The 13,933-nt window shown below is 37.8% G+C and overlaps 1 protein-coding gene across 1 annotated transcript in view; it reads left to right on the forward strand.

Annotated features, from left to right (window-relative positions):
- The window catches only part of GABRG1 (gamma-aminobutyric acid (GABA) A receptor, gamma 1), a gene marked incomplete at its 5' end in the record, with an annotated part of 14,863 nt that extends 1,673 nt beyond the window's left edge, over nt 1–13,190 (forward strand). Inside the window, 5 exons of the mRNA XM_009872028.1 lie at nt 1,300–1,382; nt 2,657–2,794; nt 2,922–3,074; nt 6,552–6,763; nt 12,912–13,190. Of these exons, the coding sequence (XP_009870330.1) occupies nt 1,300–1,382; nt 2,657–2,794; nt 2,922–3,074; nt 6,552–6,763; nt 12,912–13,190 (865 nt within the window). The remainder of the gene's footprint in view (nt 1–1,299; nt 1,383–2,656; nt 2,795–2,921; nt 3,075–6,551; nt 6,764–12,911) is intronic.
- Between the last annotated feature and the right edge of the window lie 743 nt (nt 13,191–13,933).

A 13,933-nucleotide genomic window follows, 5' to 3' on the forward strand; every position in this document is an offset into this window, starting at 1 on the left:
CTTTCCCTGCTGGTAGTTCAGGTGGTGATTCTGTTATTCAGGCTTACTGAGTTTCCTCTGAGAGTAGTCCTTGGTCTGTTCGTTGCACCTATCAGTGATTCCAGATCTAGTTCTGTTGCTTTTTAAAAAAGTCCATTTTTATTTTAAGAGTTTGACTATACAAAGGTTGAAAATGGAAATCAAAGGCAATAAATGCACACGCAATAGTCAGCAAATTTGAAAAGCATCTTCAGGGAGATGCAAGTATTTAACTTTGGAAATGCGATTTAGGTGTTTTCCTCCTCTCCTTGAGTATATGGCAAGAAATACTCTTTCAAAACCTCTCTCTTGGTCAGTACAAATGTCTAGAAAGGTCCTATTGGCACTTTGTGTAGAATAACTATTTTGTTCACAGATGTTCTGGCAGCTGTGGCAGAATCTTCCTTTCCCCACCCCTTTTTGTCTAGTATGTAAGTATTGTGTACACTCAAGTATGTAAGCGTTGTGTTAGTTTTCAGAGTTGATTTTAGAAGACATTCTTTCTTCACAGTGTTACCAACAAAGGAAGAGGTATTTTAAATGCAAAGAAGGCAATTGAGAGTCCATCCCCTTATTCTAGCTTCCCAGTGAAAGTTAGTAAAACCGGGTTTTGCATTTTGCATTGGTCGCTTGGAAGCTCTTTGGAAATCTGTCACCGTATTTTCAAAGGCAGCAAGAGATTCAGTTGATACCATTATGAGTCCCAAACTACTTCTAAAATGTGTGTTAGTTGCACAAATTACTTGAGTGCCATAGGCATTGAGTAGAAATATCATCTGCTCTTTCCTATCTGTGTACTGTCTTCACCAGAGCTGCTTCCATGAATTCAGAGCAAGCCTAGGAGTGTCCCCACTTTCTCTCTCATGTATATAGCCACCAGATACAGTGATGCCAAATACAATTTGACTTGACAAATGTGTTGTTCAGAAACTTCCTTTACTTTCTCTCATAAATTACCCTCCTTGCTCTCCCTTTAGTCCCTCTCTTCTTTTATCCGCTATTTCTGGTAGAGAGGTGAGAGATGCCACCAAATAAATCAAAATTTTCAAAATTACTTGAAATGCCAATTGAAACAACACAGATCCTCAGGTTGTATATGACGATAGGTTTTGTTCTTCGGCAGTGATGCTGGATGTTTTTTGCAGATATGCAGTTGACTATGTGTAACATCCATTAATTGGCAGAATTGATTTCTGTGCATGTTCTTTACTATCTAGTCTGAAGCGTCTGGATGCTTGAATATAATCTTTTTTCTTTTTTTCCCCTTCCTTTTCTAATTAGGCTGACAATTAATGCTGAATGTTATCTTCAGCTTCATAACTTTCCTATGGATGAACACTCCTGTCCACTGGAGTTTTCAAGCTGTAGGTGGTAATTTTTTTCCCCCCTCTTTGCATTCAGGCTTTAAGTTTCCTTAAATTCTGGCAGCAGCAAGTGTTTACTTTTTAAACCCTTGTAGTGAAGGAAAGAAATGATCTGTTTATGTTTTGATTAGATTTATTGCATTATTTAATGCATTATTAAATACAGTAATGAATGAATTGAATTACATGCATTTTATTTAGGTGCAACTTCAAAAATAATCATATTGCTTAGGAGTTTGATACGATGCCCACTCCAGTTAATGAAAATCTATTGCCCTCAAAGAACTTTATTTTTTATGCCTGCCAGAATTGCCAGCTTTGAATTAATTCCATCTGCTGTACTTAAAAGGAAAAATAAGGTCTGTCTTCCTGAACCTGTTCCTGTAAATGCTTAATCAGTAGAAGAAGTCTTTCTCCTTTCAGTGGGACTTATTTATGTGAGCAAGAAACACAACATTCAGGCTTCATTTCTTTAATATAAACTATATTAAAATAAAAAAAGGTTCCTAAGGGAATTGTGCTATTACTGGCAAAAGAAATCTAAACGACCAGAACACCACTAAATGACTTATTCCTAAATGTGAAACCTAATAGGCAATGAAACGAAACTTCAGTTATTCTTTTTAAATTAATGTTTTCATTCAATACTTCCTTCTTGAGAACTTCCAGCTAAATGGGCTTTGGTAGCTTCATTGATTAAATAGTTGTGCCACAACAGGACTCTTGCTTCATTTCTTTTTTGCCTTTCTGTAGGATAATATGGAGCAACATGTGAGGCACATGAAAATTTAAAAGGTTGCACTTCTTAAAGCTCAAGTACTGGAGAGTGAATTAGGCCACAAAAATCCATTCTGAGAATAATAGATAAAGAAATTTTCAACAAACTTCAATAGGAATTTTATCAAATTATGTACTAATAAATGTCTGTCTTTTAAAGCTTTTTGTGGTCTTTTAATCATAATGTATGTTATATTTGTGAATTAATTCATAGTGATGATTCTGAGCCAGTTTTCCAAGTTATATTGTGTGGGTATTTCCTAAACATCTGTATTTACATAGTTTTTGATCGATCATACACTTAGTTAGGCTTAAAATTAAGGCTAAATATTTTGTTGCAAAACTTTCAGTGTATCAAGTGGATTATAGATCGGTTTTCTCTTTGATTCACTTGAGTTAATAAACAAATGTTTTAGTTTATAAACAACCTTAGAGATCAAAAAATGCACTTGGTATATACTGTGGTTGAATGCTTGATTTGCTCTGTTTTATTCTAGATGGATATCCTAGAAATGAAATTGAATACAAATGGAAAAAAACCTCTGTTGAAGTGGCAGATCCAAAATACTGGAGATTATATCAGTTTGCATTTGTAGGGTTACGAAACACAACTGAAATCTCTCATACCTTGTCTGGTAAGACAAAGTGTTAAGTTTTATTTCATGTAATATCTATGTAAAACAAGACTAACAGATGAAGATAAAACTGAGAAAGTGTTTTCAATGTTGTGCAAGTTTTTTTCTTTTTTTCTTTAATTTATAGGTGATTATATTATTATGACAATCTTCTTTGATCTCAGCAGACGTATGGGATATTTTACTATTCAGACATACATTCCTTGTATACTCACAGTTGTTCTTTCATGGGTGTCGTTTTGGATCAATAAGGATGCAGTTCCTGCAAGGACTTCTCTGGGTAAGAATGTCTTTTTTTCAACCTCAAAGGGTCTGGTACTTCCCAGGAATACAAATCTGCAGCAGAGAGTAAATTAACCACAGTTCACTTTGTGACAATTTGTTACCTTTTCTCTTGAACTGCAACATCAAGAGTAGGAGGATCCTGCTGTGGTTGCACAGCAGGGCTTGAGGAGGGAGTTTTGAGAACGGAAATCTGGTAATCCTCATTGCAGCCTTGTGAATCTGCTGTTGTTCATATAAATGTATTTTTTTAAAAAATCTTTATGTTCTTTTTGTCATCTCCAGGGATGGCAATATGGCAATCATTAGTCTGTCAAGTATGATTAAACTTCACTTAACATCATGCAAAAAAGGATGTCGTTACTACACAGGAGAAAACTGGGAAAATCTGGTTTTGGAGGGTTTATTATTGGTTTTTGTTTGTGATGTTGGTTTTTTTTAATAATAGAAATTATTCAGTTGTTATTTTAAGGCCAGGATAGGACAGAAAATTTGCAATCAAAGTTGACCTTCAAGCCTTTAAGCGTATGTGGCAGGTGCATCCCCCTAGTGTGGGATGCCTCACCTCACAGCGGTTGCCAGGCAGATTTCAGAGAAACTTCTGGAAGTTTCTAGCTAGTTTGGATCTAGCCCTCTAGTCTGGGTGTACACCTAGGAAGCTGGCTGGTAGCCAATGGGTGGCCGAAATGGCTTTGACTGACCACAGCTTAGATTCCACTGAACTTTGAAACGAGGTCCTGCCAAGGGCACGTTGGAGCAAGTCCCTTCAGAGCAGCAGGTCCTGCAGTTGGGGCACAGCCCCACCTTGGTTTGGGACGCCGGCCAAGGTGACTCCTCGAGGTTGAGAGCCCTCATCTTTGTACGGGTGAGTGTATAAAATGATCTGGATCATTATGCTTTGTTAAGAGTTGGGTGTAGTGTAGTAGCTGCTCTTCTCAACCCATACCAGAACTTATAAACTTGGGGGAGCTTTCATTTTGTAATAAATCCAATTTAATAATGCATGTGGATTTGACTGAGAATGGGAGCACTCCTCACAGCATATAACTCACAAAAACTGACTCACTGCCCTGCTTTTTAGTACAGACAGTGCTGAAGTGTGTTGCAAGTTCTGCTACATAGTTAATTCTGTGTTAGCCTCATCTTGGCTGACCTGTTTAGCTTGATGTCAGTCTTGTACAACTGATTGTTAAGGATTCATGCTCTGCCTTGGAGAAGAGTCCCCATGTAAAGCCCGATAGATGGGGAGAAAAGCACGAGATGCACGCTAGCAACTTTGAGCTTAGCAATGACAGATACTTTTAGTAAAACTGGTGACTGCAGTGTGACCTATTTGGGGGAAAGATAAGAGCTGAAAGCGTATCTTAGGAAGTGAGAGATGTGAGTTAATTTTCCTCATCAGTTTTTAGGATTGTGAACACACCACTCTCATGTTATAGGAGCGATTCCTACCAGAAGGGTGAGTCCAGGCTTTAACTCCTTGCCTTTCCCACTGAAGCTGGATCACTGTGTAGTCAAGCCTGCAAGATTAATGAGTCAAGAAGGAAAGTAAGCAAAAAAGAGCATGGCTCAGTAGCCTTATGAAAAGATAAGGGAAGAAAATCCGAGTCTTGAATCTTAACTTTACACTATTCAAAACTACTGCAAGGTTTAGTAGAGAGCCTAAAATATTGAATAAATACATGAAATTATCTATTGATAGTTTCAAATATTGATATAGAAAGTTATTATAAGATTTCTTTGACTGACTAATCATCATTGTGGGTACTTCTTGCAAAGACACTAGCTGTAATAGGAAAAACTGTTATACTGGTATCGTGCTAGTTCTGTACCCTGTTTTCTAGTTCTGTATCTGTTTGTTCTTTGTGCAAAGTACTTTTTCTATGCCACAAACCCAGCAAAATTGCCTTTGATCTCATGGTTAAGCTAGAGCTTTCATGCTCCCACTTCAGCAGTACTAACCTTCATCTACTTGAGATGTACTACAAGCATTTGCAATATCATATTTACAGCTCCCTGCAGTTAACTGAGCTACTTTTGTGTGAACATGCAGAAGCCATTATCTGACAGATTGTAGGATGACTTTTCTCATATGCAGATATTCTGGTGAAAAAGAAAGAGAATACCAGTCAAATGGAGAGAATTGTATAGAAAAGACTGAGAAATTTAGACAAGAAAGCCAAACTAAGCAAGATCCTTTGTGGCAATCACTCATGATGCTGTGGAAGGTTTGTTCCCCGTGACAGCCTCCTGTATACCTTTCACGTGGTGGTGAGGACTGGGAAAGTCCAGGCCTCTTTTGTCTTCTCTGAGAAGAAGTCAGTAAGGGGAATGGTGGATGTGACTCCTCACCTGGATGCTGTGCTGGGGTCTGGTACACTGAAAAGATCTGGGCCTTTTCCTTCCGTATATGTTAAAAGATCTTGGCAGATTGTGGTGTGGTTTCCGAAAGCAAAAGGTTTACAAGATCATTCTATAGTGACTCCTGATTCCATCCTTTGATTTAAAAGCCATAGACAGCCTTAGACTGAAGTAACACACTTTTTTTTTTTCTCAATAAACCTGCAAATATAAATAACAAATTATTTGTGTAGTACATAACAGATTATTCATGTGTTCAAGTGTTGCTCTCCAAAGTAAAGGTCACATCTTAATTTTGGACAACTATGAAAAAAGCTTTGCATATCCCTGAAGCATCAAATATAAGAAGGGAACGTTAGCATCTTCTAAATGTTAAACCAGTGAAGAGTGATATAGTTAGACTCTGAACACATCATTGTTAAGGTCAGCTTGTACTTTTAATTTACTTCTATGTAACGGAATCAAAGGAAACATTTTCTATAAATTGAGACATAGTATTGAAAGAATGCCTAGTCACTTAGAGAATGAGACCAGAAAGGCTCAGTTGGTCATCAAGTTTGATCTGCTGTGTGTCAGAAGAAACCAATTGAAAGCATCATTCCTTTTTCTCCTGTTTTCTGAAAGTTTGAAATAATTGATAAATAACACATTTTTTTTTCTGAATGTGTCCTTCTGTACATTTTAATATCTCAAGAGCCATTGGACTTTTTTTGTGTTTATAAAATTTGTGTGCTTATTTATACCTGTTGTCTATTATATTTGTTTTAAATTTGCATTCTGTAACAGATTTATAAAATTATCCAAATTCTCTCAGTGTTGTTGTTTATTCACTGTGTGTTGAAAATGGAAGGGTTTTAAACTGAAGGTGAAATGTGCTGCCTTCTGTATGATCCCACAGTGGCTGCTGGATCCATAGGGGATGACTTTTGATAACACTCATGTGTCTGGGTGTGACTAGCGGTGAACCCTGCTGTGGCTCCATTCTTGTTTGCTTCATGCTTGGATTAAGAGGGTTTGAGGATTTATTTTTGTGTGTGTGTGTGTGACGATACAGATGGATTTCTTATACACTTCCCTCTTCCTGTCTTTTTTTCTCTCTTTCTTTCTCAAACAGGCATTACAACAGTTCTGACCATGACAACATTGAGTACAATTGCTAGGAAGTCACTCCCAAAGGTCTCCTATGTGACAGCAATGGACCTTTTTGTTTCTGTTTGCTTCATTTTTGTGTTTGCTGCCTTGATGGAATATGGCACCTTGCATTACTTTACCAGCAACAGAAAAGGGGACAAAGGAAAAGAAAAGAAGGCGAGATCTAAGCCATCAGTAAGTTTAGTCAAACAACAAGAAAAAAAAAAAACAGAATGCTCTTTACTCTGGCATTAATTTTGAGAGACTGGTTCTTAAGTAGAATGGTTAATGCATAAAGTTAACTAAAACTAATATTTATTTTACCATTCTTTTGCAGATGAGGTCTTTTATTTTCTGTAAATACTACTAATGAACAAACATTTTAGATAATTTCAGCCATATGTGAATAAGAACACTTGAGCCTAAACTAGAGAGTGATAAAATATTCCATGCTTCCATACTGTGCTGAAGCCCTTGGTACTTCTAGAAATGCCTGTGGAGTGTGTGCCTGTGGAGACGTTCTGCTTGGGCACAGTGCTTCTGAAAACAGCACCCGGCAGGGAACTATAGATAAGACTGTATCATAAGTCCATAGTGTAAATGGACTGAAGGCGTGAGGATTTGGCTAGATTTGCATCACCAAGCTTGGGTCCTACCTCATTATCTTTGCAAAGGAAAAAGTGCTTATTATTGGTCAATATTCTGATTTCCTCCACTTCGGAAATTCTACTTTAATTCTTTCTTTTCCCCCATGTATTTCCATGCTTCTTTATGGTAAAATGAACCTTCTACTTTTACAATTTGATGTTTGTGTGGTGTGAATTCCTACATATCCTAGGAACAAGTATCACTCAATTTTAAGAGGCTTTCTATTTGTGTAGTAAGAATAATAGAATTTCCAAAGAATCTTGTGTTGGAAGCCAATGCAACTATTTAAGGCTAATACTTAAACTAATAAAACATTGAGATAAAGGTGTTAAACAGGTTATTCGTATGAACCCTAGTCTTAATATCTGAGGGTTGATTGTAGTCACCTTTTAGAGAGAATAGAAGGGAGGATCTGGAGGCCCTTTCCAGGTCATTTCATCAAAGGAATATGAAGCATAGCTGAATCATAGTATCAGTTGTCTTTTCTGGGTGAAGACTGAATACCACCTGTGTAAAATCAAACAGAAATTGAAATGAAATTAAAGAAGCCCAGATATGGAAATACAGAAGTCCTGTTATGAACCATATCCATTCTGTGACTAGTATCGGAAAGCACTGGCATGCAACTGTTTTGAGCAGTGCTGCAGTGGGAGACTGTTCTGGGGGCTGCTTTGGCTTAATGCCAGGGAAATAAAGGCCCTTACATTTCACATGGTGAGCTGGTCTGAGTGAATCACCTCTTTGTTTAGGACAAGGGTATTGGTGAAGCTTTAATCCAGCCCTGTGTTGCCTTGGTTGGACATCACTGTGATCCTCAGGGAATCCTGTACAACCAAGAGAACTGGAAAGTGGAATCCCCAAACCTCCTTACTGTTAGTGGTAGAAGCAAGTGTAGCCACAATGGGAAGGATGGCAAACAGTCTTTGGCAAGGACCACAGCTGAGCAATGACTGTAAAAGACAGTAGAGACTACAGAGTTTTGGGGACTTCCCAGTGTTAGCATGGCAGATTCAATTTTAGGTTACCGTTGCAAGGTTGAGTTCTCAACAACACTTAGGGAACAGTGGGGGCTGAAATAGGTCTGCTCTTAGCATGTACAACAAGGAGAAAAGCAAGAGAGAAGGAAATACTTAGGAAATACTTCTTATTCAAGCCAGGAAAGAATTAAAGATCAGCTGCTGGCAGATCAAAAACCACTGAAGTGGTTTGCAAGGACACTCCATCAAATAGAGTGACTATACTTTCCAGAATCTGTTCACACATCAGCCTTTTATGGAATGATCTACCAAATGCTTTGATATTTTCAGGGTATATGTCAATTTAAAATACAGAATAATGGTGAGATAGAAACTATGACACTTATTGAACAAATAGATGGAGTTTGGACTAAGATTAAAATTAGCAATATAATGCTCAAAACACTACTCAGTTGTGTTTTACTATGTTCTTAAAGCCTGCTTTTTGTTTCTAAGTAGTTCAGAAACAACCATCTCTTCACACATAACTCTTTAAACATGTTTCAGCATGCTTTGGCTGAAAGACTATGCTAAATAAAAGATTACTCTTTAAAAAGGAGAGGATTAAATTTAATATACTTAGATGCAAGGATTCTAGTTTGATAAACAGGGGTTTTTTGTGATGTTTTATAGAAAGCTATACAATTTCTTGTTCCAAATATAAAAATTAAAGAAGTTTTCTGATTAATTAATGTGAAGTCATACAATTACAAATCCAATTAAGCAGGTTTTTTTTACCCCTTTATCTTTGTCAAAGACTTCCATTCATTCTTTTTCTTATGTAGTTATGGATATGTAACTCAAAAAACCCAATTTAATTAAAATAGTTTAATTCCTTCTGAAAAGTTCTCATTTACAGGTGTTATTTCCCTTGGAAAACTTGCTTTCCATTTCTGTTGGGAAATGCAAGCTTATTACTCCAGAATCTGGTGCCAATAAGGTGAGATAAATGATCTTGTGAAAAAATGGTGAGATTTTACAAATGATTACAGCAGCTTTATCTTGCAAAATATGTGCTGGCATCATTTAAGAAAAGTAGTATGAATTGGCTTATGTAAATCCACATTAGTATGAGCAAGTAATGAGTTTGAGTAGAAAAGCTTAAACTTAATTAGTTGTGGATCTTGTGCTGATCATAATTTCACCTGAGATAAATGGATCACTTGTGCTACAATGTCTGCAGATGATGGCTTTTTTTTTCTGCATGTATGTCGTGGTTTGACCCTGGCCGGCAGCCAGGTACCCACACAGCTGCTCTTTCACTCCCTCCTTCTCCACTAGACAGCGGGAGAAAATATTTCAAAGGACTTAAGGTTTGAGATAAGGACAGGGAGATCACTTGCATTTACCGTCTCAGGCAAAACAGACTCGATTTTGGGGAAATTAATTACATTTAAGAGAACAAATCAGAGAGGAGTAGTGAGAAATAAGAAAAAGCAAACGGATCTTAAAAGCAAAACATCTTCCTCCCATCCCTCCCTTCTTCCCAGGCTTAACATCAATCCCGGTTTCTCCACCTCCTCCCCCCCAAGCGGCACAGGGGGACAGGGAATGGGGTTTACGATCAGTTCATCCGACGTTGGTTCCACCGCTTCTTCTTCACTCCGGAGGAGGACTCTTCACTCTTCCCCAGGGTCATTGTGGGGACCCTCTCAAGGGAGACAAGCTTCACGTTCTCTTCTCCAGCGTGAGTCGTCTCACGAAGGGCAATTCATCACAATCTGCCCAATGTGAGTCCCCTCATGAGGGGCAACCCACTCCTCGTGAGTCTGAGGTACGGTCCTTCAGGGGAAACTGCTCCAGCGTGAGTCCCCCGCCGCGTCACAGAAGTCCTGCCAGCCAACTTGCTCCAGTATTCCTCTCTTCCACAGGCTACAGGATCTCTTCCCACGGGCTACAGCCCCCTTCAGGCATCCACCCACACGACATGGGGTCCTCTGCCCCACGGTGGACATCTACACCCTGCCCGTGGACTGCAGGGGGGCAAAACGCTTCACCATGGTCTTCACCATGACCTGGGGGACTCTGCTCCGGTGCCTGGAGCTCATCCTCCCCCCTCTCCTTCTTCACTGACATTGGTGTCTTCACAGATTCTCACTCCTCTGTCTCTGCGCCAGCTGTTTTGGCGCAGTTCTTTTTCTCCATTTCTTAAATTTGTTTTAACAGAGGTGTTCCTCTCCTATCGCTTTACTGATAGGCTCAGCCTTGGCCAGTGGCGGGGGGCCCTTTTGGGGCCGCTGGGGGTGGGGTCTACCAGACTTGGGAAGCTTCTAGCAGCTTCTTGCAAGAAGCCACCCTGCAGCTCCCCTTGCCGATGCCAGAATCTGGCCAGGCCAACCCAATACAACGTATTAGTGTTAATGCAGAATAATTTGGGTTTGATCTTATCAGAGTGTATTATAAACATTTCTCACTGTACATGGAGTTTTATCTACAACATCTACAATATCAGTAGGCATGTACATGAACAATAAGTGTGTATTACTGTATCTACATGGGGTTTTAGTTGGGTTTTTTGTTTGTTTGTTTGTAATTTCTCTGCCAACTGGTATGAGGTCATTTTCTTCTGAAATGGTTTCTCCTCCTTTTCCTCATGTTGTTTCTTTCTTACACACATTTTATGTGTTAGCTGTAGGTAGTTAGGTCTTTAAGATGGCACTGTCTCAGGGCACATCTTCGGTAATTCAATAGCCAACTTCTGTCTGTGTTAATGACATGAGCAGAAAAAAGCAGGACTGATGTTTTTTTCCTCTTCCCATATTTTTCTGAATCAGGGGTCCCTATTTTATCTCACTAGTAGAAATGAATCATGCCATGATTCCAACAGTTAGAAAACTCCTGTAAAGCCAAAGTAGGTGTAAATTAGAAGTAAGCATCTTACCCTATTTGCCTTCAAAAAATAATGGTTTTGGAATAAGAAAGTTCAATTTTTAAATTTTTTTATGTTTTATAAAAATAAACCATGTTTATAATGCTGCAAATTGGGGTAGAAGTAAGGAACTGCTGTTAATATTGTCAGTATTTTATCATAACTGAAAAGAATAATGAGATCCTTCAGGATAATAATTACCTCCCTAGGTCATCATGTCTAAAAAGTGTTGAAACAGCAGTCTATGTGAAACTTCCTCTGGTAAAGACACATTAAAAAAAAGCTATTGGAAATCATGGTGGATATTGTTCTACTTTAACATCACCCCTTGGGACAGAGTGCCTCTGTAATAATGTGTAGAGATCTGTGTACTGGCTAAAGTAATGCCCTGGAACGGGGACAACAGAACCCTAAAACATAACTAATATCTAAATGATGTGGCTTTTCTATTTTTTTCTTTCTTTTCTCTCTTTTTTTTTCCTATTTCCTATCATGCATAACTGTTTGAGAGAGATTCTTCTCTATACTTCAATACCCCATAATTTTTCCTGATTGCATCCTTTCCTGCTGTATTTATTCTGCATTTATGACAAAATATGATGATGGTAAAAAAGAAAGAAGACAATGTAAAAGTAGTGTTGATGTAATCCCTATCTTCAGTCTGAAGATTTTAGAAGAGATGCCAAAAGTGGCAGGGAAAGAATGTTGAAAGAAAGAGGATTATGGTGTAGTTTAAAAAGGCTTAGTAGTGTAGTTTATGGTGTAGTTTAATGAGATTTAGAAAGAGGAAAAAAGGAGAGATAGAGGAAGATAATGTCTTTTGAAATATTAATCAAAACAAGTATGAGGAGTGAAGAACTGCATGGAAACAAAATAATAAAAGGAGGATAGCTAGGATGTGACAAGTGCAAGTAATAGGGAGGTGAAGCAGAATAAGAAAAGGGGGAAAGATGAGATATGACAGGGAGATGAAAAGGCAAAATTCGTAAGAATGAAAATAGTGGCCAGTATGTGTAGTAGGCAAAAGGGCACACAGATTTCTCTTTTTTTTTTTTGTGAAAACTATTTATGAACTTTAACATCTACTACACTGAGAGTTTAGCAGATTGCAAGAAGGTTGAGTTATGCCCACAGAAAGTAAAAGTAAGAATTAAGAGCAGAATTAATCAGTTTCACCAACTTGAATGGTATTCTCCTTTAAGGAGCCTTATATCTTGGTTTCTAAAGGCAGGACATATTGTTTAGGGATTCAGCATCAGAGGGTTAGATGACATAGCCTGGCCTTATGTGTCTCAGTCTCTTAAACTTCATCAGTGATGCTATACTAATCCCACTAGCTTTATTTCTCATGAAAATATAGCTTCCAGAAACACATCCAGACTCATTCTACAGACTGCAAATGATGGAGGAATCATCATTCCCTTGATAGTGATGCTTCTGGCCTTCTTGTGGACTTGCTTGTGACCCAGTTGTCAAGCTGTGACTGACTTCAAAATGTTCATTTGTGTTGTGTAGATGGGATCAGCTAACCCTGTCTATGTAACTAATTATCCACTATTCCCAAATCCCAGCACAACTCAGTTTTCACTGTGGCAGGTGAAAATCATTCATGATCTTTTGCCTACAATGACCTAATTATATAGAGCAGTTCATAGTTTGCAAAGCTCCCCAAATTTGTTTCTTTAATGCTAGAATTTCTGTATATTGTACTGAAGGTATTGGCCTTTTCTATGGAAAGCCTATGGAATTATTTAATGTGAGGATATCAAAACTCACAAAACTCTATTTTTCTTTTTTTTTTTTTTTTAAGAAACCACCTGCAATTGCTGTTCGACCTGGATCAACACTAATTCCAATTAATAACATTAATCATCTCCCTGAACGTGATGATGATTATGGATATGAGTGCCTAGAAGGGAAAGACTGTGCTAGCTTCTTTTGTTGTTTTGAAGACTGCCGCACAGGATCTTGGAGAGAAGGAAGAATACACATCCGTATTGCAAAAATTGACTCCTATTCTCGAATCTTCTTTCCAACTGCCTTTGCATTGTTCAATCTTGTTTACTGGATTGGCTATCTTTATCTATAAATCTCAGAGGTCTGACAAACTCAGAAAAAAAATGATAATTGAATAGTCATTAACACATTTCAGTGAGCGTTCAAAGATTAGAGCTGGTCTAAAATTACTCAAATTGTTTGGATGCTTTAAAAATTTGAAAAAATGAGATGAAATATGATGATGTAGTCTCCCTCTTGTGATCAAATGTAGAACTAGTGCTGGTATTTTGAAGATAAAATTAAAGTAAATATCTCTAAGATTTAATTTGCTTGAACACACATGTATTTTTGTCCAGCTTGAACAAACTGCAGAATCAAGAAGCTATGTTATTTAACCGGACAGTTCTACGTAAACTTTTAATTTTAATCCTAAATGATAATACTGATGAATTTTGTAGCATCTCTTATACTTTTACAAAGAAAGCCTTAATGAAATGGGTTTAGTCATTTTCATCCTTTTCATCCTTAAGGTGATGATTTTATTAATCTCGGATTTAAAAAAGTTGAAACGGAACACTTCTGGTTTTCAACCAGCTATTGTTCTCTGCAGTATGTTAAAAAGAGTGATTAGGTCATAATTAATCACATTCAGATTTATAAAGAATGTAGTGATTAGAGCAGCGAGAAATAGATCTATCTCAAAAAACCCAAGGGTAATTCTGAGCTTGTCCTATCCTGATCATTGGTATCAGCTTTTGGCTTTCAATCTTAGATTACATTCATGTCTGTACTCCTTCTGCCATCACTTCAGTGTTCTGAGTTCCCCAAAGTTCT

Source organism: Apaloderma vittatum, unplaced genomic scaffold (assembly GCF_000703405.1).
Source record: "Apaloderma vittatum isolate BGI_N311 unplaced genomic scaffold, ASM70340v1 scaffold3026, whole genome shotgun sequence".
NCBI lineage: Eukaryota > Metazoa > Chordata > Aves > Trogoniformes > Trogonidae > Apaloderma > Apaloderma vittatum.